General features: G+C 43.8%; 1 protein-coding gene across 1 annotated transcript in view; it reads right to left on the bottom strand.

The window, feature by feature from the left end:
* LOC143923854 (lactase/phlorizin hydrolase-like) overlaps positions 1–20,991 on the bottom strand; it is a 97,492-nt gene that overhangs the window by 70,552 nt on the left and 5,949 nt on the right. Inside the window, exons 3-4 of the mRNA XM_077447776.1 lie at positions 9,804–9,884; positions 5,972–6,071 (exon numbers count right to left, since the gene is read on the bottom strand). Coding sequence (XP_077303902.1) covers positions 5,972–6,071; positions 9,804–9,884 — 181 coding nt within the window. The remainder of the gene's footprint in view (positions 1–5,971; positions 6,072–9,803; positions 9,885–20,991) is intronic.

Genomic DNA, 20,991 nt, shown 5'->3' with positions numbered 1-20,991 from the left:
AAATATAATGAATTTATTCTAACCCTTCTCAATTTTGTTTTGACACATAATTGGTTGTTTCAATGGGTCCCACTACCTCCAGGTGCAGGGTGTTGCTATGGGCACATGCTGTGCACCGGCCTATGCGAACCTGTACCTGGGGGGGTGGGAACGTGATATATTCTCAAATGAATCTCTCTCTGATTTTACCGATCATGTGATGTCGTGGATGCGATATATTGACGACATTTTCATAATCTGGACAGGAACAACTACAATGCTGATCAAATTTATTGAAGTAATGAACATCAATACATATCATTTGAAGTTTACCCTGAACACAGACTCTGAAAAAATTACTTTCCTAGATTTGGAAATTTTCAAGGATAAGAATAACTGCCTGGCCACCAAATTGTTCCGTAAAGAAACTGCAGGGAACACTCTACTCCATGCAGCGAGTGCTCACCCTGCCCCATTAGTGAGGAATATTCCCTATGCGCAATATGTCAGACTACGTAGGAACTGCACTCATGATAAGGACTTCTACAGGGAAGCTGGTCTTCTCCGTACACGATTGTTAGCTAGAGGCTATAGTAAATCTCTGTTACGAAAGGCCTATAACAGAGCCTGTAGAAAACCGAGAAACACTTTACTATACTCTAAGAAAAATGACAACTCTGAAACAACTGATTTAAGACTTGTTACGCGCTTTTCATCCCAACATGAAGAGGTTCGCAGCATTCTTACAAACCACTGGCACATTCTACACCAAGACTCCATAATTAAAAAACATATAGGAGCAAAACCCCGGTTAACATTTAGACGTACCACCTCACTACGGGATCGTCTGGTATCAAGTTTCTATTCGACAAACAGACAAGATACAAAAAAATGCAATGGACTATACAAATGTGGGAACTGCGATTTCTGCCCCTGGATAAAACAAGGTGCAGAAATCGCACTTCCAAATGGAGAGTCTCTCCATTAAAATTTTAGAGCAGACTGCAAAACGCAGGGTGTAGTATATCTAATGACCTGCACCTGCGGAGCCTTTTATGTCGGAAAGACTATGAGATGTTTGTGGCAACGCATCAAAGACCACGTGTATGTATCCTCAAATGGAAAAATGCTAACAACGATCAGTAGGCATATTGATCTATGCCATGTGTTTGATGCAACTTGTGTCACGTTTAGTGTCCTGGAGACTATACCAAGGGACCCACGAGGGGGGAATTGGGACAAGCGCATTTTACAAAGAGAGACTATTTGGATTGAGAGACTCAATGCCACTCAAGCTCCAGGCCTAAACGAGACCCAATCATACAAATCATTTCTTTAAATACCCCTCCCCCCCCTTTCTTCTCTTTTTTTTTTTTGTCCTTGCTCACTTGCCAAACTTCCTGATGCCAATGCCAATTTGGACACTTGGATAATGTCCTCAAATCTTATTTAGCCATATATGGCATCGGGATTTATTTAAAAATTAAAATTACCTTATGTATATATGATTTAAATTTATGTTTCAATATTTTCATTTTGATTTTATTTTTCTGTTCAAATGTTCTGTTCCTCTTTATGGGAATGATGTTTTTTTTGTGTTGATTTTGGACTGATTTGATCGCAATATGCGGCCACGTGAGCGCTGCCCGCGGTGGCCCCGTTGCTTTGCGCTCGGGATCTACGGGTTGGCGCTGTCCCATGGGGGAGTTTGGTATTACCCACTCTCCCTTGGGGTTCCCCTCGGGGTACTGGACTCGGTCTATCCACCGACCGGGGAGTGGGTGTGTGGTGTCTCCTGTATTGTTCGGCGTGGCTGGCTGGATAGGGGGCGGGGCGATCGTTCCGCCCGCTTCCAGTATATGCACCGACTGTGGGGACGTCGCACTTCCGGTCCGCAGCGTTCTGGCTGACTGGGGCCACCCGAGGGGGCGTGGTCGGGTTGATGAACGTCACTTCCGCTAATCGCGGAGTGACGTCACTACCGGGACGGCTGTGCATAAGTCGGACCCACCTCTGCACCAGGCGAAACATTATAGGGGCTACAAGGATCCCTTTTCACCTTGGACCATTCTGGGAGAGCCTGTCCTTACTCTACTTGCATTAAGACACCGCTAGAAGTTACCACTTAAATCTAAAGGTGATATAATAATATATTTACTTCCTTACTTATCCTTAATTATCTATCTTGCTTTTCACCATGCTGCCACCAGCACATGCTGAGCACATTTTGTGCACCACTTCCTCCCCTTCCTTCTTTTACAGTTATTACCATGTATGTTCCATATCTTTCCCATATATACCCATCATATATTACTTGGTATCTATTAACAAAAAAATCTTTTTCTAAACGATGGATAATCTGTCGAATTAACTATTGAAAATCCCTTCACACTACTTTATCTATTACCTCTCAATATAGTAGATCCTTCCACATTAGTTTATTATATTAAATTAGATTATATCTGTATATATACACATCTTTCTTTATTTTTTTTTATAAACACCCTAAAAAGTATTTTTTTATTTAATTTCTTTTATACAGAATACGGGGCACCAGAACCCCTTCCTGTGTTCTCTTGGCCACTTCACACCACATAGTACCTGAAGCCTCTATGCTAAATCGCAGGCTCTTATATAGATCAAAGTGGTTCCCTGAAGTGAAAACTGGTTGTTTTATCTATTTGGAAAAACACTTCCTTTTTACCCTCCCTCTCTCTCCCCCGACACATCTCTTTTGGGGTGTACCCATGAAGAAACGTAAGTAAATTCATTATAATACCGACACTATATGCACGAAATCTAAATGTCACATCCGTTCCCATATTGCTTCAAATCATGGGAGTCCTCACAACACACACCTCCGTTCCAACACCCCTTTTCCCTTCCCTCCCCCCCTTGGTTTTTTTTTTTTTTTTTTTCTTCATTTTAATATTTTAATATATTGATAGATTGTATAAATAAATATATGTGAAATGTTCTTATGTTATTGATCTGATTGACATATTCTTTGTATTTTAGAAAATTGTTAAAGCTCCTGAGGAAGCGTTATTCACAAACGTGAAACATGTAGAGCGCCAGAACATATCTAAGTTTTAGTTGTATACCTGATATCCTGTCTCATTTACTTCCTGTATTAATGTATAAGCTGTTAATTTTTGGATATATATGGAAATGAATATGAACTATGTGTAGACTGTACTAATCTTGACAGGATATTAAATAGTACTTGATATGTTTTTACAAATCTCCTCCTTTTGTTCTAAATTTTAGTTGTTTTTTTTTTAAATAAATAACACTTTTAAATATATTGTTTTTTATTTTTGCCTAAAAAGTCCAATAAAACCAACACTTTTCCTTGAGGTCTTTTGTGTGAAGGTTTCTCCTTTTCCCCTTTCCCTTCTCCCTTACAATTTTTTATTGAAGTTATGATTAGGACGTGGCAATTGTTTTTTTTGACTTTTTATTGTGTCCACAGATGCCACCCTGTGATAGATACAAACTCCTATTTAATATCTCCATTACGAACACTATTTTTAAAAGACCCAGCGCTTCCGGCTCATACTTGATTCCGAGCCTGCGTGGACTTTTGTGCGACGGACTTGTGTATAGAGGTCGACCGATATATCGGCCGGCCGATATATCGGCCGATATTTGCCGTTTTTTAAATAATCGGCATCGGCCGATTCTGCTGATAAAAAGCCGATTCTACAGCGGGACTTTGAAATGACTTCTGTAAGAAGTCAATGTAAGTTGACTGAGTTGTCATAGCAACACTTTCCTCCTCTCTGGGCAGACTGCCAAGAAAAGAACTAAATGTTACAATGTTTACACTGAATGAATGAAGTCATCTCTGTGTAGAAGTTCTCAGTTTAACCATTTAAATACTTTTCTTACACTTGTTGCTTACAAGTAAAAATCCTGTATTTTCTGCCAGAAAATCACTTAGACCCCCAAAAATTATATATATTTTTTTTTTAGCAGAGATCCTAGGGAATAAAATAGCGGTTGTTGCAATATTTTATGTCACACGGCATTTGCACAGAGGTGTTTCAAATGCATTTTTTTGGGAAAAAAATACACCATTTAAAAAATAAAAATAAAATAAAAACAGTAAAGTTAGTCCATTTTTTTTTTTTGTCCAAAAGTTTTTGACTACCTGTTTTTATTTAATAGGTTTTTTTTTTAGCTAGATCATACATACAAGTAAACTGATTGGAGGTTTGTTTTGTTTAATAAATGTTTAAGGCCCCTTTCACACGGGGCGGATCAGTAAAGATCCGCCCCGTGATGATCCGCTCGCTCAGCGGGGATCTCTCCGTTGTCCCCGCTGAGCCGGCTGCGGACAGGGCGGTCTCCGCACACTGTGCGGGGACCGCCCTGTCAGCTCTCCGCTCTCCTCTATGGGGATCGGACGAGCACGGACCGTGTGTCCGTGTTCATCCGATCCGCTCTGCAGACGGACAGAAAAATAGGATTTTCCTCCGTCTGCAGAATCGGACATTTGCGGAGGCGGACAATAGCGGGTGTCTGCGGATGCTCATCCGCAGACACCCGCTATCCCATAGGGATGAATGGATGTCCGTATTTCATCCGCAAACGGATGGATGAAATACGGACATATCATCCGCATGTGTGAAAGGGGCCTAAGTGTAAGAAATTTTCTGTATCACTAATGAAGGCTGCTTTCACACTGGAGCGGGCAGGCGTTGATGGTAAAACGCAAGTTTTAGCGGCGCTTTACCATCATTTTAGCGGTGCTATTTGGCTGCTAGTGGGGCACATATAACCCAGCTAGCGGCCAAGGAAGAGGTTAAATGCGCCCATGAAGCACCGCTTCGGCAGTGGTGCCCATTCATATCAATGGGCAGGAGTGGTGGAGGAGCGGTATACACCACTCCAAACGTGCTGCTTGCAGGACTTTTTGTTTAAGATCCTGCCAGCGCATCGCCTCAGTGTGAAAGCACTCTGTCTTTCACACAGACTGCAGGGGAGCCATTTTGCAGGCACTTTACAGGCGCTATTTTTAGCCCAAAAGCGCCTTAAAAAACGCCCCAGTGGGAAAGGTGTGTTAGATCAAGGGGGATTAAAAATAAAATAAAATAAAATCGGCCTAACATATCGGCCCAAAAAAAATCGGCATTATATATCGGCTATCGGCCACCATGATTTCTAAATATCGGCATCGGCATCGGCCAGAGAAAAACCCATATCGGTCGACCTCTACTTGTGTACACTCGATCGGAAAGTCTGACAACAAAAGTTTGTTGGCGGAAAATTTGACAACCTGCTAGCCAATGTTTGTTGGCGGAAAGTCCGACAACAAATATTCGATGGAGCATACACACGGTCAGACTTTCCACCAACAAGCTCACATTTGTTGTCATAAAATCCGATCATGTGTACGTGGCATTGGTGTCGCTAAAGGGTTGTTATTGCCCTTTTTTAGTCCTGTTGGGGAGATCTTGCCTTACTTCCTGTTCCTGTCAATGGAAGTTGAAGCCTTGCACAAAAAGTGAAAAAAAGCTCTATATTCTCTCTGTATTCTTTTCTGTCTAGTGTCCTACTCCTGTAGGTGGTGCTAAAACCCTATGCTCAAGAATTAGAAGAACTATCAAGGAATGTAAAATAAATCATTTTTTGCAAAGCAACAGCTTCTCTTTAACTCTGCCCTCTCCAGAAAAACATACTTAGCTTTGGTTCACTCCCCATCGCTCTGTTTAGCTGCTGGAATTGGAGGAATATCCTCTGCAAAATATGAGTTTTCGGAGTCACAGCTCACACAGGGCTATGGATTCCACTGATTGGCCCTGTGCTGTCACATGGAGTGAGTCACATGGTCCTCAGTACCCGGAAGTACTATCTTTTCTATTGGCTTCTTTGAATGTAGGTGTGGGGGGGGGGCAAAGGAAAGGTAGGTATATGATAGGTAGGGTGGAGGATTACGTCTAAGCTGGGTTCAGCCACAATATCATAAAATATGACGCTTTCTTACCTGTGTGTATGTTAAATGGCATAAGATTTTTACCGCTCTCCAGATTGCCATTACAGTTTGTGAGGGATAAACCAAAGACTAAAATCTTTAGATTCTTCTTCTAAAAATGTAAAGGAGAAAGACCATTAAAGCCTTGTTAAATCCAAAAACAAAAAGTAATATATTGCAGCTTACCAGTCAATCAGACGTGGTGGCTGTATTCGTTTTCTTCTTTTTATGCTTGTTTTCCTATATTTTTACCTGGTGATCCTGCCAGTAACATACCTTCTATATTAGGGTGGCTACATTTTGTATTAAAGAGCAACAAAGACACCTTAGGACAACAGCATTGTTAATCTGGGGGGAGGGGAGTGTTAGATGGGGTAGCAGATTTACACTAACAAATTAAAGCCTTACAAATCTAACTTTATAAGCAGTTCCAGCAAACAGTTTTGTTCTTTTTGGGATAAATGTTTTACATACAGGAATAAAAGCTGCCCATTGTAAGTACTCCTGTCAGTGTAAAATGGTTTGACTCAATCCTCTAACTGCTACATCTGAAGTACAACAGGCTCACTAGCAGCCTACCCAAACAATCCATACAATTTAAACTCAGTTAAGCAGTTATTTGCCTGACACAGAGGCTACATTATCGGCTTCAAAGGGCTCTTTCACACTGGCGGCAATGCCTACTGCCCTTTGAAAACCGATCAGTGGAGGATTGCTTTCCAGAAGGCTGTATAGCAGCGGCTGGCAGGCATTAAAGCGGAGTTCCACCCAAAAATGGAACTTCCACGTTTTTTTTGGGGGGGGGGGGGGGCGTGTACCTAGTTTTCCGTGGCACCGGAAGGAAGTTCACCTCTCCCCCCTCCATCCCTGCAATCGCCTGGGACGCGTCACAGGTTACAAAAGATTGCCCGGCCATTCATAACGTGCAGCGTTGCTCACATATGCGCAGTGCGTGCCCTGCTGTGAAGCTACAGCCGGGCGCCCACACTTGCAATGCCGGTGCAGCAGAGAGGAGAGGGAGAGAAGCGAGGCTTCGGGCGCCCGCATCGCTGGACCGTGGGATAGGTTAGTGTCTGTTTATTAAAAGTCAGCCGCTACACTTTTTGTAGCGGCTGACTTTTAAATGGATGGAACTCTGCTTTATGGAGGAGGTTCTGTTGGCTTGCTGTTACGGCACATTTCCATTGACCTCAATGGGTAAGCTTGACAGGCTGTACTGGCTGTAAAACTCTGCTAGCCAAGTTAAAAATGCTGGGGCTGCGAAGCAAAGCATCAAGGCTGCAGCATGTGTATAGCCCTATCTACAGCCTGTAATGTTAGAATTAGAAGTAAAACCATTGCTCAAACACCTGTTTTTACATAGTGTTAATACTCAATGGGATTCATTTTCTGTATTCTGCAAAAATCCTGGTTGATCCTGCTGTTCACTGTCCCTCCTTCCTTGTCTGTGTCCCCGTTGCAGCCTGAGACTATGTAGACCAGCCATTGCCACATCTACTGAGCATGCTCCAGTTTCAGTTCCCTTCGTGGGGCACAGCAGGGGGTCCGATGCATCCCTGTTTACCATTTCAGGTCTGAATTTTTGCCTGAATTTGGAGCTGAAACAGAGCCAAAGACACACAGGACCCTTATGCTGTGCGCTCTGTGGCCACCCCGGAGATGTGTGAATCGGCTCCATTGAAAGCCAGTCACAGTCCCCTGTCATGTGAATTTGATGCGGGGAAACCCGCATCAAATTCCCATAAGTGTAAACCCAGTACCGATCACTCACCGTGTTCATTCACAAAAGGAAGGGGTAAGTAAATGACATAGGGGCCCAGGCAGCAGGGGGAATCTGAGCCACATGGGGTGTCAAGAGTGTGCCCAGGCACACCTGGCATCCACCTACGTGCACCCCTATGGTTATGGGCCACATTCTGGCTACGAAAAGGAAATAGTGGATTATTAAAAGATCAGCTTATGTGGGGGAAATCGACAACTGGTGTTAGAGAGATAAACATGTAGAAAGGGACTGCCAATCTGGCTGAATATTCCAGTAAAATGGCCTGGGTACTGTATTTTTCTGAAGCACACTGCACTAAAAGTGTGGTTTCATCATCAAAAAAAAAATTACTATAGAAAAGGAATATCGGTCCTGGTAGAACATTTAATAAAAATGTTACCAAGTTATGTTATGTTTATTTTTTGTGTCAAATGACTGTGTTTGAGCAAAGGATTGTTTTAATAAACATATCTATGACTGATCCCTTGTTTATCATTATGTGCACGGGCAACATTTCAGAGTTTGTCAATAATCTCTCATTGAACATGTGCACACCTGATCTCACCCAATTCCATTCATCAGGGAACACTGGTGCTCAGCCTCAGTCTCTGCAAGCCACTCCGGTAACGATCATTATAAACACAAGCCGGCACTCCAGTAACGATTCTTGCTAATAATTTTTACCTCAAATGTCTAAAAAGCTGCTTTACTGCCGTGTTTCAGCCACTCCAGGCCTTATTCATAGTAATGAGTAAGGCTCTGGAGTGGCTGAAACACGTATGCATATCTGCCAAGCTATTTTTTTTTTTTTATAGTATTCTTTATTTAGAATTTTTAAATACAAAGACAGATTAATAGACTGTAACCACTTGTGAGCAAGGTATGCAATGTAATAAGTTAAACCAAGTTAACCCCCCTTCCACCACCCCTGAAGTGATTGAGTGGCTAATAATAATCACTTCTGATGGAAAGATAATCGCCGTCTGATAAGATCCATACCAGGATGATGACTGTAGGTGCATGCATCATCCCGGTATAACTACTGAAACCCGAGGACATCCATGGACGTCCTACGGGTGGCAAGTAGTTGAGAGACATAGTGCCTCAAGCTCCCAAATAGAGAGGCGTGTTCTAAGGCAAAAAATAAAAACGGACAAGAAAAAGCACCCAAGGGAGGGATCAGATAATGTAAATCGTCATACATCAATAACAGACCAATAATAAAAAAATAAAATAAGGCAAATCGTAGGCTGCAGTCTACAAAAACAAAACAATAAGGCTCGGTTCACACAGGGGGCGATGCGAGGCGACACGACTTGCCGCGCCGCGACCTGCCGCGACCTCAGCGGCGACTTGCAAATGACTTCTGTATAGAAGTCAATGCAAGTCGCCCCGAGGTCGCCCAAAAGTAGTACAGGAACCTTTTTTCTAAGTCGGAGCGACTCGAGCCGCTCCTCTTAGAACGGTTCCGTAGTACAGAACGGGGGCGACTTGTCAGGTCACGGCACGGCAAGTCGTGTCGCCTCGTGTCGCCCCCTGTGTGAACGGAGCCTAAAGAAATAGAGCCAACAAAATGTGAAAGAGTACGATAACGGCACCCAATAGAAAAAGAAAAAAAGGAGGGGAAGGACGCATGGCAAACCAGCAGTTCAAAACTCAGCAACCCCGTCTAATATGCAGGCTAAAAAAAAAGAGTTTAAACAAGAACCTGCAACGGCCAAGTCAATGTGTCAGGTAAGGGGGTCGACCTTAATGGTGCGCCTGTACAAGTAGTTGAAAGTCTGAGTCTGGAAAGGCAAGCAAGGCCATGTTTAGGCTAGAGGGTATCAGAAGTGACCCAGATACATGGCGTCTCCAAGAGGCCCATATGAAGCTGAATCTTTCCAGAGTGCCCTTCTATCAAGCTACTTTTTAGCCATTTGATGTAATAGAGGATGCCAAGGATCTTTGCTGGAGTGCTGCCGTGTGTTTATTATAATTATATGAAAATGACTAGGATCTCAAAGTAGAATAATAAAAACATTTTCCTTTTATGTTTTTTATTTATTTGAAGTACCTCTTATGGCGGGTCACAAATCTTACCTTATAGGCTGTCCATGTTGGCAGTAGGTTAGAATCCTGGCAATTATATTCCAGGTTTAGTGCCAGGAAATCCACTGACTCCTGGAAAATAAATAATATATAAAGACGTAAATGCTTATTCTACTCTAAATGAACACAATAATTTTATTAAAGTTAGAAAAAAACTAATTAAAGTGTCAGTCTGCCAAAGGTTTTATTTTAATTATAGGTGAAGCATAGTGAGCTAAGCTTTGCAACTTTTTATATCACACAATATTTGCGCAGCAATTTTTCAAACACGTTTTTGAAACAGTTTCATGAATAAAAAAATAAAAAAACTTAAAATTATGTTACGCTGAGTAAATAGATACCTAACATGTTACAATTTAAAATTGCCCACATTTGTAGAATGGCGCCAAACGTAGTACTTAAAAATCTCCATAGGCAACGCTTTCAAAATGTTTACAGGTCATCTGTTTAGAGTTACAGAGGAGGACTTGGGCTAAAATTGTTGCTCTCACTGTAACGGTCACGGCGATACCTCACAGTGTGATTTGAACACCGTTCACATATGTGGGCGCGACTTACGTATGCGTTCGCTTCTGTGCGTGAGCACGCGGGACGGGGGCACTTTAAATTTTTATTAATTTTTTTCATTGTTTATTTTGCTTTTACTTTTTTATTTTTACACTTTCTCTTTAAATTTATCTTTTTAAACACTTTTATTCCTATTACAAGGAATGTAAACATCACTTGTAATAGGAATAGTGTGTGACAGGTCCTCTTTATGGAGAGATGTCGGATCAGAAAAAAAAATAAACAATCTCTGCCTTTCCAGCTGATTCCCGGCAATGTTTACTTCCACCAGGCGAATGTGATGCCACAACGTCACGCACAGGCCTCCGAAGGTCAAAGAGATGACTGGGGACCATCTAGTCACCGGAAATCTCTATGCTCAATTTCTGGCGGGTTCCTTCTCCGGCTCCCAATCGCATGGACGAGCCGGTAGAAGCACAGAGGGCGGTGGGAAGGGGGAGCATCCCCTCCTCCTGCCTGTAAGAACGATCAAATGGCTGAACTGCTGCTATGATTGTTCTTACAGTGCTGGGAATTGCTGGCTGAAAAAGATGATATCTGAATGATGCCTGCAGCTGCACCCATCATTCAGATATACTCAAAGTCCAGGATGTCATACGATGTCCTTGGACTGGAAGTGGTTAAAGTGGAGTTCCAACCAGAAATGGAACTTCCACTGATTGGATTCCTCCCCCCTCCTCTGGTTTCACATTTGGCAGCTTTTAAGGGGGAGGGGGAACAAATATTTGTCAAATTTGAGGTATTTGCTCCCACTTCCAGCAAAAGAATGCCACACATTGTGCGGCAAACTAAGCCACGTCCGGCCCCTTCTCCTCCCTCCCCCCCCTGCTGTCTTCTGGATGACACACAGGTCCCAGAAGACAGCAGAGACCATTCAGAATGCACAGCGCAACTCACAGATGCGCATTAGGGAACCAGGAGTGAAGCCGAAAGTCTTTACTGGCTGGCTCCCTTACCAGGAATAGCGGACGCAGCACAGGGCATCGATCTGAAGATCGGCTTTGGGTGCCAACATTGTGGGGTCCCTGGACAGGTAAGTGTCCTTATATTAAAAGTCAGCAGCTAAACTATTTGTACCTGCTGACTTTTATTTATTTTCCCAGGTGGAACTCCGCTTTAAGTAGATTTTACACAGCGTTCCAACTTTTTTGGAATTGAGGTTGCAATTTTCCTGCATGGGGTTTGGAGTTTGCCCACCCACCATTATTTGTTCCCACTTTACTGTTCTGTTTTTCGATATAGAATTGGCACTGCTGCATTTTAACACATGGCTTACAACATGCTAAACCGTATCATAGAAGAGTGCCAGCAGAAAAAAAAGACCAAGCGGTCCATCAAGTTTGTCTCTTTTTTTATTGGTTTATTTTTTATATATATTTTTTTAAAAGTCTGAGTTTTTTAAATTATGATTAAAAGTTCTGTATCCTTGTGTTAAAGATTTGTGAATTGAGCCTATAGATAACTTAAGTATTCTTACTTGGTATATTGACAGGAGCCAGCCACGAACCCCAAAATATTCCACTTGTTATCACTTTTATTTCCCTTATTAATCAAGGTTCATTATCCTGGTGTGTTAGCTTCCTGACCTGAGTCTCATATGAAGAGCTTTCTTCAACATTTATTATATATTAATACTTACCAAACAACATAATGGCCATTCAGACCTATGCGATTTGTTGTGGTATGTTAACATATGTTGCATTCAAATAAATGGACTGCCAACACACCACAAAAGATCTGGGGCTAGTGCCCATAACAGCGTAGTAAAGAAAGTCATACGCTTGGGTGGGCATACACATGTATATACAGTAATATACGTGTGCGTGTGTATATATCCTCATAAAGCCCCCCACTTACATCAGGGTCCCCCGAGAGAGCCCCCCCTTAAATCAGGGTGCCCAAAGAGCCTCCCCCTTGCATCAGAGTCCCCAGAGAGCCTCCCCCTTGCATCAGGGTCCCCAGAGAGCCTCCCACCTACATCAGGGTTCCCAGAGAGCCCCCCTTACATCAGGATCCCCAGAGAACCCCCTCTTAAATCAGGCCCCCCAAAGAGCCTCCTCCTTAAAATCAGGGTCCCCAGAGAGCCTCCCCCTTGCATCAGGGTCCCCAGAGAGCCCCCCACTTACATCAGAGTTCCCAGAGAGAATCCCCTCCCCTTGGGGTCCCCTGCAGAGACTCTGGGCTATGGGCCACCCCCTATGGGCCACCCCCATAGCGACACCATTGCACAGTAGTATGTTTGCATGCGGTGCATTGCATGTAGATGCTTTGGTTTGTTGGACACCTTGGCTGCCATTGTGCTATGTGCTGGGTGTCCAGTGCACCCCTGTGCCTTTAAGGAGGGGTGGGCTCCATCCAGGCTTACATTCCCTCTGCCTATCCATTAGAATGCATGTGCTTCTACTATGGAGGGTCTCATAAATTTACAGAGTTAGGACTGCAGATAATGCTGGGGTGCCATGGAGTGGCTCTGCAGCTTTTTACGCATATATTTGCAAATGTGTGCAAACGAAACCCGGTTTCAACGCAAATTGTTAGACAAGAGAATTTAGTTGGTTGCAGGCTGGCTGATGAGTTGAGCTGGGAATTTTTATGGTCTTGTTTGACATGCGTTGTCCCTACCATGTGCTCCTGTGAAGGAATCTAATGTACATAATGATAATCAGAAAATGTCTATTTGCTTATGTGTATACATGTTTCTATGCAACTCCTTACTTATTATGTAGTATACAGATTGGCTCTTAAAGATGGTGGGTACCCCCTGCTTCCCACGCGTTAGAAGAATGCATATGAGATAACAGAACCAGCTTCAACCAAACTTCAAGCATCAAGTTTCTCCATTTCTCTTGTATTTTAACCAATAAGATGTACCAATTAGACTGACATGGCAATGACGTATCTTTCTGTATAAAATATTAACACCGCCCACAAATAAATCAGAAGTTAGAAGTAACCGAGCTGAACGTGTCTCAGAGAGTGTTTACCTTAATGTGCATGCACATTTATACTTTTTAATTAGAAATAGCAGCAGATAACCTTGAACTAGATTGTAGTTCTTATCCATTTCATTTGGCGCCCAGAACGTGGGGGCTCCGGGCTTCAATCAAAGGGAAACCGCATTCCAGGACTGAACGGCTGGCCAGATCAGAGAAGGGGGTTAAGCGCGCAGCTCTAACAGTACGGTAAGCATATTTATTCTTACCACTGTACGACCTCTCTGATTCGGCCGGTTGATTTTGTCTTGTTGGCTCCTTTAGATTTTTCAAAGAGGCAGGTAACTTATTTCTCGCCTGGGGCTGTTTTAACAAACCTGCCAATGGTTTTCTGCTGACTATTGTCTGTTCAGTGTCTGTCATTCTGAAGGACTGCAAATTTAGCAGACTGAAAGTGCAGCTGCAGGCGTGTGTCCATCCACACCCCTAGATTCTGCCTCTAGTGGTGGGGTGGAATTCTGCAGGCGTTTATAGATGGGTTACTCGAGGTTGACAGTGTAGGACCTCTGAGGGGTTTCTCAGCTGCAGAATTGGCAGTCTGAAAGAAGGCTTGCTGGAATAGGGCAGTCTTGCAAACGTCTATAAACGGTTTTGTCGGGTGAGCTTTTCCTGAGGGTTTTTCTCAGCTGCGGATTGGGCAGACTGAATGAAGGCTTGCTGGAATTTGGCAGTCTTGCAACTCAGGTGAGCTGCTCCCGAGAGCTATCTTTGCAGTTCAAAGAGTGGCAGGTGTAATGTCTTGTCCTAAATGTGTATGTGGATTAATGTTTGACATCAATGTGGGTAGCTGGGGCTTTATAAAAGTCAGCCAGGAGCCTGCAAGGAGACAGGATAGCTTGCAGGGATGTAAGCCCCCACCCTAGGAATTCTTTGATAAGACAGCAGTCAGAGGAGTATTAACCCATTAGTTGCCTGTATTCTCCTCTGAAGCCGTCCGCTGAAAGAGAAAGAGAGAGAATGCTAGCATGTGATATTGTGAAGAAATGTTGAAATAGTTAACAAAGTTGTGTTATGTTGCTAAAGAAACAGAGAGGAATCCTGTGTGATAAAGAAAATTGTATAAAGGAAGTTAAGAAAGCGGACAATTGTATCACAGAGTTGATGAAATGCTGGAATCACCATGTTATGCAAAAACCTGAAACAGAGGAGGGGAGGGGCAACCCTAACACCCACTCCCTTCTCACCACTCCAGCCCAAGCACAACCCACTGTGACAACTCCACCCGGCAGCCATCTTAGTGCACCCAGGCCTTCACTTTCTGCCCAGCCCAGTGCACTTCCTGCCGACGGCCATCTTGCTACACCCGCTAGGCCCAACCACAGCCTATACCGAGTTCTTCCTGTTTTAAACCAGGATGGATCCTACCACACACCCATCTTCCCCAATACGGAAGCACTACCTTCACAGGTCAGATATGTTAATGATGTAGAAGCGTCCGAGTGGGAAGACCAACAACAGGCAGCAAGGCCACCTGCTGATTTAACCCCCAATCCGGCTCCGACACACAGTTCCGAGAGGATCTCAAACATATGCTGGCAACCATAAGAAACAGTGCCCATTCTCAGCCCTCGCCCCAACACCAGTCTCGGTTACCAGAAGGGGCACCTGTGATGTATGTCGCTTTTACCCCATCACAAGCAGGGGCCTTAATGACAAGTCTGCCTGACCCAGAGAAACAGCCAATGCCCTTCTACCACAGGATAGTGCGGATTCAAGAGACTTGATCAGCCTATGCCAAATTAAAGAAGGACATGTCTTTTGGCCGGTCATGCAGGCGGCCTTCTATGATGTCTGCCTGACAAGTACCACTTCCTACACCACAGATGTGGAGTTCTGTGCACAACTCTGTGACTGGGCAAAGGAGAAATTGGCAGATCAGTCTATCACAACCCAAGATAAAGGGGAGTCTGTGGAGAAGTATCATGCTAGACTCATAAAGTCCTTTGATGATCTGGGCTTCTCCCACTATGGAAAGGCACACGCACACACATTATCAACTGCTTTTGTCTGAGGGCTCAAAGAGGATATCAGAAAAAGCTTGCTCCCCTATCCTTAGAAGACTCATCTGCTTTGTATTCTCTGCCTCTCCTGATGACACTTCATGAAGCAATAACTCCAAGTTCAATACCGCAGGAAGTACTTGACAGAATCTCTGCGTGCCTATGATCCACAGGACCAGAAGACAACTGTCACTTAAAATATGCCACCAGTTTCAGTCAAGCTCAAAGAGGGTGCATCAACCACAATAACCCCTCTAAAGTTAGCCCAATCTGCAGCTATTTCGAAGCATGTCAAGGCCCTCATTTCAAATGGAGCCCTGATACCCTGCACATCTCCATGCAACACACCTCTGTTCTCTAGGAAGAAGAGAACCCCTAAAAGAGAACCAGCTACTTGCGGGGGTGTCCCTGACTGCAAAGGACCTCACAGTGGTGGACCACGCTCTCTTCAGTGTCCACCCTCACCCCTTCTGCTGGTACCTTTTGCATTCACCCATGAAAAAAACAGCAACATACCTAGACAGTTATGCCAAAAGGGGCACAGAACTCTCCAAGCTAGTTTGCAAAAGCTATGGCTATCATCCTTGACATATAACAAGAGGATCACCTGGAAGTGATTCTCCTCCAATATGTTGATGATCTTCTCCACTGTGCAGCTGACTTACCCACTGTTGAAGTCACCTCAGAAAGCCAGTTGTGCTATCTTGCCAAACAGGGTTGCAAAGCCTCAAAGCCCAAATTGCAGTGGTGCTCAACATCTGTAATTTTTCTTGGACACTGTCTTGTCTCACTGAAGACAGGGTGAAAGCAATCTTCGACATCCCACTGCCACAAGGCCAGAAGCCCCTTCATTCCTTCCTTGGACTAATTTCCTATTGCAGAGCATGGATTCCAGAAGGCTCCCTAGTGATGCAAGCTTTGTATGATGTTCTGAAATCAGACCCCTTCCAGATTTCCAGATGTCTCCTGAAGCAATATTCAACTTTGAGGCCTTCAAGCACACCATCTCTGGCGCTAGGGCTCCCAGACTACGACAAAACATTCAAGCCTTTTGTATCCGAACACCTGGGACATGCTATAGGTGTACTCACCCAATCACACGGCTTCTGCCTATGCCCTATAGGATATTATTCCTGTCGGCTGGATGCTATAGCAAGAGGAGGCCCATCGTGTCTGCGAGCTGTCTTTGCTGCACAAGCCTTGTTTGACAAAACCTCAGGCTTGGTCCTCAGACTCTGCCTCGTTCTGCTTGCTCCCCATGACATTGCTCCCATACTCAACCAAGATCCAGCCGAAACATCTGTCCACTGCCAGACACTTGAAACTCCTGTGTTCCTACCTTCTAGACAGCATTATTCTATTACGCTGTCAAACAATGAAACCTACCACCCTTCTTTCAGTTCTCGAGGGGGGAAAGGAGGAGGAGTCTAGTCTTGACTTGTCACCCCATGACTGCATCGAACTAATGTGGCTGTTAACCACGCATCTCCCCACCGTGAGTGAAATACCCCTGCAGGATCCAGGTCACCACTGAAAACTTGGTTCTCCAAACTGAAACCTTACCACCGGTGATGTCTGCACAGGTGGCAGAGCAGCAAGCACTTACTAAAGCATGTAAATTGGCAAAGAGCGAAAGAGCCAACATTCATACGGACTCAAGATATGCTTTCAGCATTGCCCATGATTTTGGTGTTATCTGAAAGGATAGAGGGTTCCTGACAGTTGAAGGAACACCTCTGAAACACAGCTCAGCCATCAAGGACTTGATGGACACCCTGCTTCTCCCAACCCAAGTGACTATTCTAAAAGTAAAGCACACGACAAACTCAACTCGAAGGAAGCTCGAGGCAATCATCTAGCCGATTCAGCTGCCAAACAGACAGCCAGTGGTCCACGGGAAGTGGACAGCAGGGTGGTAGAAGAAGACCGCTCATCCTACAGACTTTCCCAGTGGACAGAGTTTATCTGGAAGAATTACAGGAAGCAGCAAGTTCGGATGAGAAGGAAAGCTGGAAAATGGAGAGGAGGAACTCTCAGAGATGGACTATTTGAGTGCAACAAGAAGCCTTGTCTACCCAGGAGTATGAACCCAGCCGTGGTGCAATGGGCAAATGGAGCTGCCCACTTGACAAAGGCACTTATGAACTATCATATCAATTACTATGTAGCACCAGGAGTTACTCCATTGACTGCAGATCATGCAAAATCTGCAACAAATATAACCCAGAATGTACAGAAAAGGCACAGAAGAAGCACCTGGCAAAAGCCCTATACCCCCTTCCAGGGGATACAAATTGATCACTCCCAAATACCAAAGGAGTGGCAGATTTGAATACGCCTTAGTGGAGGTGGACATGACTGCCAGGACCACAGCTAAGAAAATACTGAGTGAGATAGTATGTAGATTTGAGGTCCCAGAGGTAATAGAGAGCGATCAGGCCCAGCCTTCACAGCAACCCTTACAAAAGAGATTTGGGCAGCACTGGGGGTTCAGTTGGCTCTGCACACCCCTTACCGCCCTCAAAGTAGCGGGAAGCTAGAAAGGATGAAAGGGACACTAAAAAAACAGGATGTTAAAGATGACCCAAAAGACTAACAAGAGTCGGCCAGACAGTTTGCTCATTGCCCTGTTCAGTGTCAGACACACTCCTCGGGGGAAACATGCTCTATCCCCTTATAAAATGTTGTTTGGTTCAGCCCCCAGACTTGGCTATTACTTCCACAACAGTTACAGTTGCAATCTGATGTGTTGACTAATTATGTAACCGCATTATCACGAGAATTAACCCAAATGCATGTCCAGGTGTTTTCTTCCATTCCAGATCCTGAATTAGATACAGGAACACACCAACTACTGCCTGGAGATTTGGGGCTGGTAAAGAAATTTGTGAGAAAACAAACATTCTCTCGAACCCAGATATGATGGTCCATTCCAAGTTTTGCTGACCACAGCCACCTCAGTCGAATTGGCCGGGAAGAACACCTGCATACACACCTCCCACTGCAAGAAAGCTCCAACCCCTGAGGACAAGATCCCGCCCACTTCATGATGACCAAGCTGCATATCCTTTTTCTGTTTGGTCTAGGGGGAGGCCCAGGAGGTGGCCATCACAAAAAAATGATAACATAATTAAATTTTGGGTATAACTCTTCAGGTACACATGCGACCACCTTTACCTTTGATTACTGTGACATAGTACCTTGTCCGTTTGACTCTTTCATGGCAATGCCATTGGTACAGTGACATCCCTGATGGTAAGGATATATATGTGTGTTTTACAGACAGTTACTGGGGCCAGAATTGTGGTTCCTGGGAGGGACAGTGGGTTGGAACATAGGACCAGATTAGAGGGAATCTGGACCGGTGAATGTGCCCTTGAAAAGGTCATTATGCCCCTCCATATCCTAGCAGAAGATACTCTTGATACATACTGACCCAGCACCTAGTCAGAGGAGGAAGCAAGCAGCTCTCTCCGGAAGCTTTGACCCTCATTTGTACATGTCATAAGCCAAGGGGATCCCTGATGAATTCAAAGCCAGGGATCAGGTAAAAGCTGGTTTTGAATCTTTGATCCCCATAATAACTGTCAACAAGAATGTAGATTGGAGTTGAAGAACTCAGGTATTACAGACCCATGGGATCAATATTTTAGCTGGATGAGTGGGTGGAAAAAAGTATGCTGTATTTTACCTTTTGTAAAGAAGTTAATGAGCAAGGCTGTAGACAACAGCACACCTACATTTCTCCACCAAGAAGAAGAGGACCCTCTTATGATGGAGGATGACAAACCCTTCACTCCTCTACAGTCACTCCCTGTCCAAAATCTCACAATCCTATAGGGTTATAGGGATAGATAGCACCTGATTGCCCTTCTCCAGCTGTATCGAGGGGGGTAGTAAACTAATTGCTGCCTAACTCTATATACAGCTTAAAAAGAGTTGCTGAGGAGAATGGGCCAGGTGAGTAGGACCTTTAGATGAGGGGCAGAAGAAAATAGCCATTTTAGGGGGGACTGTGAAGGAATCTAATGTACATAATGATAATCAGAAAATGTCTTTTTGCTTATGTGTATACATGTTTCTATGCAACTCCTTACTTATTATGTAGGATACAGATTGGCTCTTAAAGATGGCGGGTACCCCCTGCTTCCCACGCATTAGAAGAATGCATATGAGATAACAGAACCAGCTTCAACCAAACTTCAAGCATCAAGTTTATCCATTTCTCTTGTATTTTAACCAATAGGATGTACCAATTAGACTGACATAGCAATGACGTATCTTTATGTATAAAATATTAACACCGCCCACGAATAAATCAGAAGTTAGAAGTAACCGAGCTGAACGTGTCTCAGAGAGTGTTTACTTCTAATGTGCATGCACATTTATACTTTTTAATTAGAAATAGCAGCAGATAACCTTGAACTAGATTGTAGTTCTTATCCATTTCACTCCTTGCTGCAAAGGCCAGTTATAGGTGGAGGCAGTGGCTAGTTGTTTGTTCTGATGTAATACTGGTAAAGGGACGCACTGGATACCTTTGCTGCCATTGTGCCATGTGCTGGGTGTCCAGCGTGCCCCTGTGCCTTTAAGGAGGGGTGGGCTCCCTCCAGGCTCACCTGCCCTCTATCTATTCATAAGAATGCATGTGCTTCTACTATGGAGACTCTCATACATTTACAGAGTTAAGACTGCAGATGATATTGGGGTGCCATGACGTGGCTCTGCAGCTTACTTATATACGGTATTTGTAAATGTGTGATAACCAAACCCCTGCTTTTAATGCAAATTCTTAGACAAGAGAATTTGGTTGGTTGCAGGCTGGAATTTTCTTTGGTTTTGTTTGGTTTGTTGCGTTATGCCTTGTACAAACGGTTGGACATTCTGACCACAAAATCAGTCAGATTTTTTCCGACAAATTTTGTCCGAAACTGGTGTTGCATACACACGGCCGGACAAAGTTGGAGGCTAGTAGCCAATAGCTTTGGTCTCGTAATTTGATCTGATTATGTGTGGCACTTTGTCCATCGGAATTCTCTACAAATGATCGGAAAAGTCAGATCAGATTTTTTTGTCTGAAAATTTTAGATCCTGCTCTCAAATTTCTCAAAAGTCCAATAGAGCCCACACACGATTGGATTTTCCAACAATATAATCCGATCGGACCTTTTCCGTCTGAATTTCCAACCGTGTGTACAGGGCATTAAGGTACTTTCAAAATCAATAGCTCTGCAAAATACCGCACCGCTGTACTTGAGTTACCGTGTGTGGCATACATTTTACTGTACATATAGTCTGAATTGGCCCTTTCTGTTTTAATTAGTTTTTATTGTGAGTTTGACAATAGAACAGCTGGCGACAAGTACAAGATGCAAACCAAACAGTGGTACCTTTATTGATATTGAGGGACCCTTCACTAGCCCACAGCCATCTCTAATCATAAACGGATATTTGACAATAAGCTGTTTTTAACAAGCCTAAAAGCACCAAAAAGGCTCAGGAACCTAGAGCTACAAAAATCACATAGGTATGGGAAGAACAAAGTCAGCTATTAATTACAGGCTGGAATGTTTGACATGTGAGTCCAGGACCTAACATCTTTTAGATGAGAAGAAAAAA

Source organism: Lithobates pipiens, unplaced genomic scaffold, assembly GCF_037356315.1.
Source record: "Lithobates pipiens isolate NorthernLeopardFrog02 unplaced genomic scaffold, aLitPip1_a1.2 Scaffold_22, whole genome shotgun sequence".
In the NCBI taxonomy this organism is placed as follows: Eukaryota; Metazoa; Chordata; class Amphibia; order Anura; family Ranidae; genus Lithobates; species Lithobates pipiens.
This window is presented reverse-complemented; position numbering and strand designations above follow the sequence as displayed.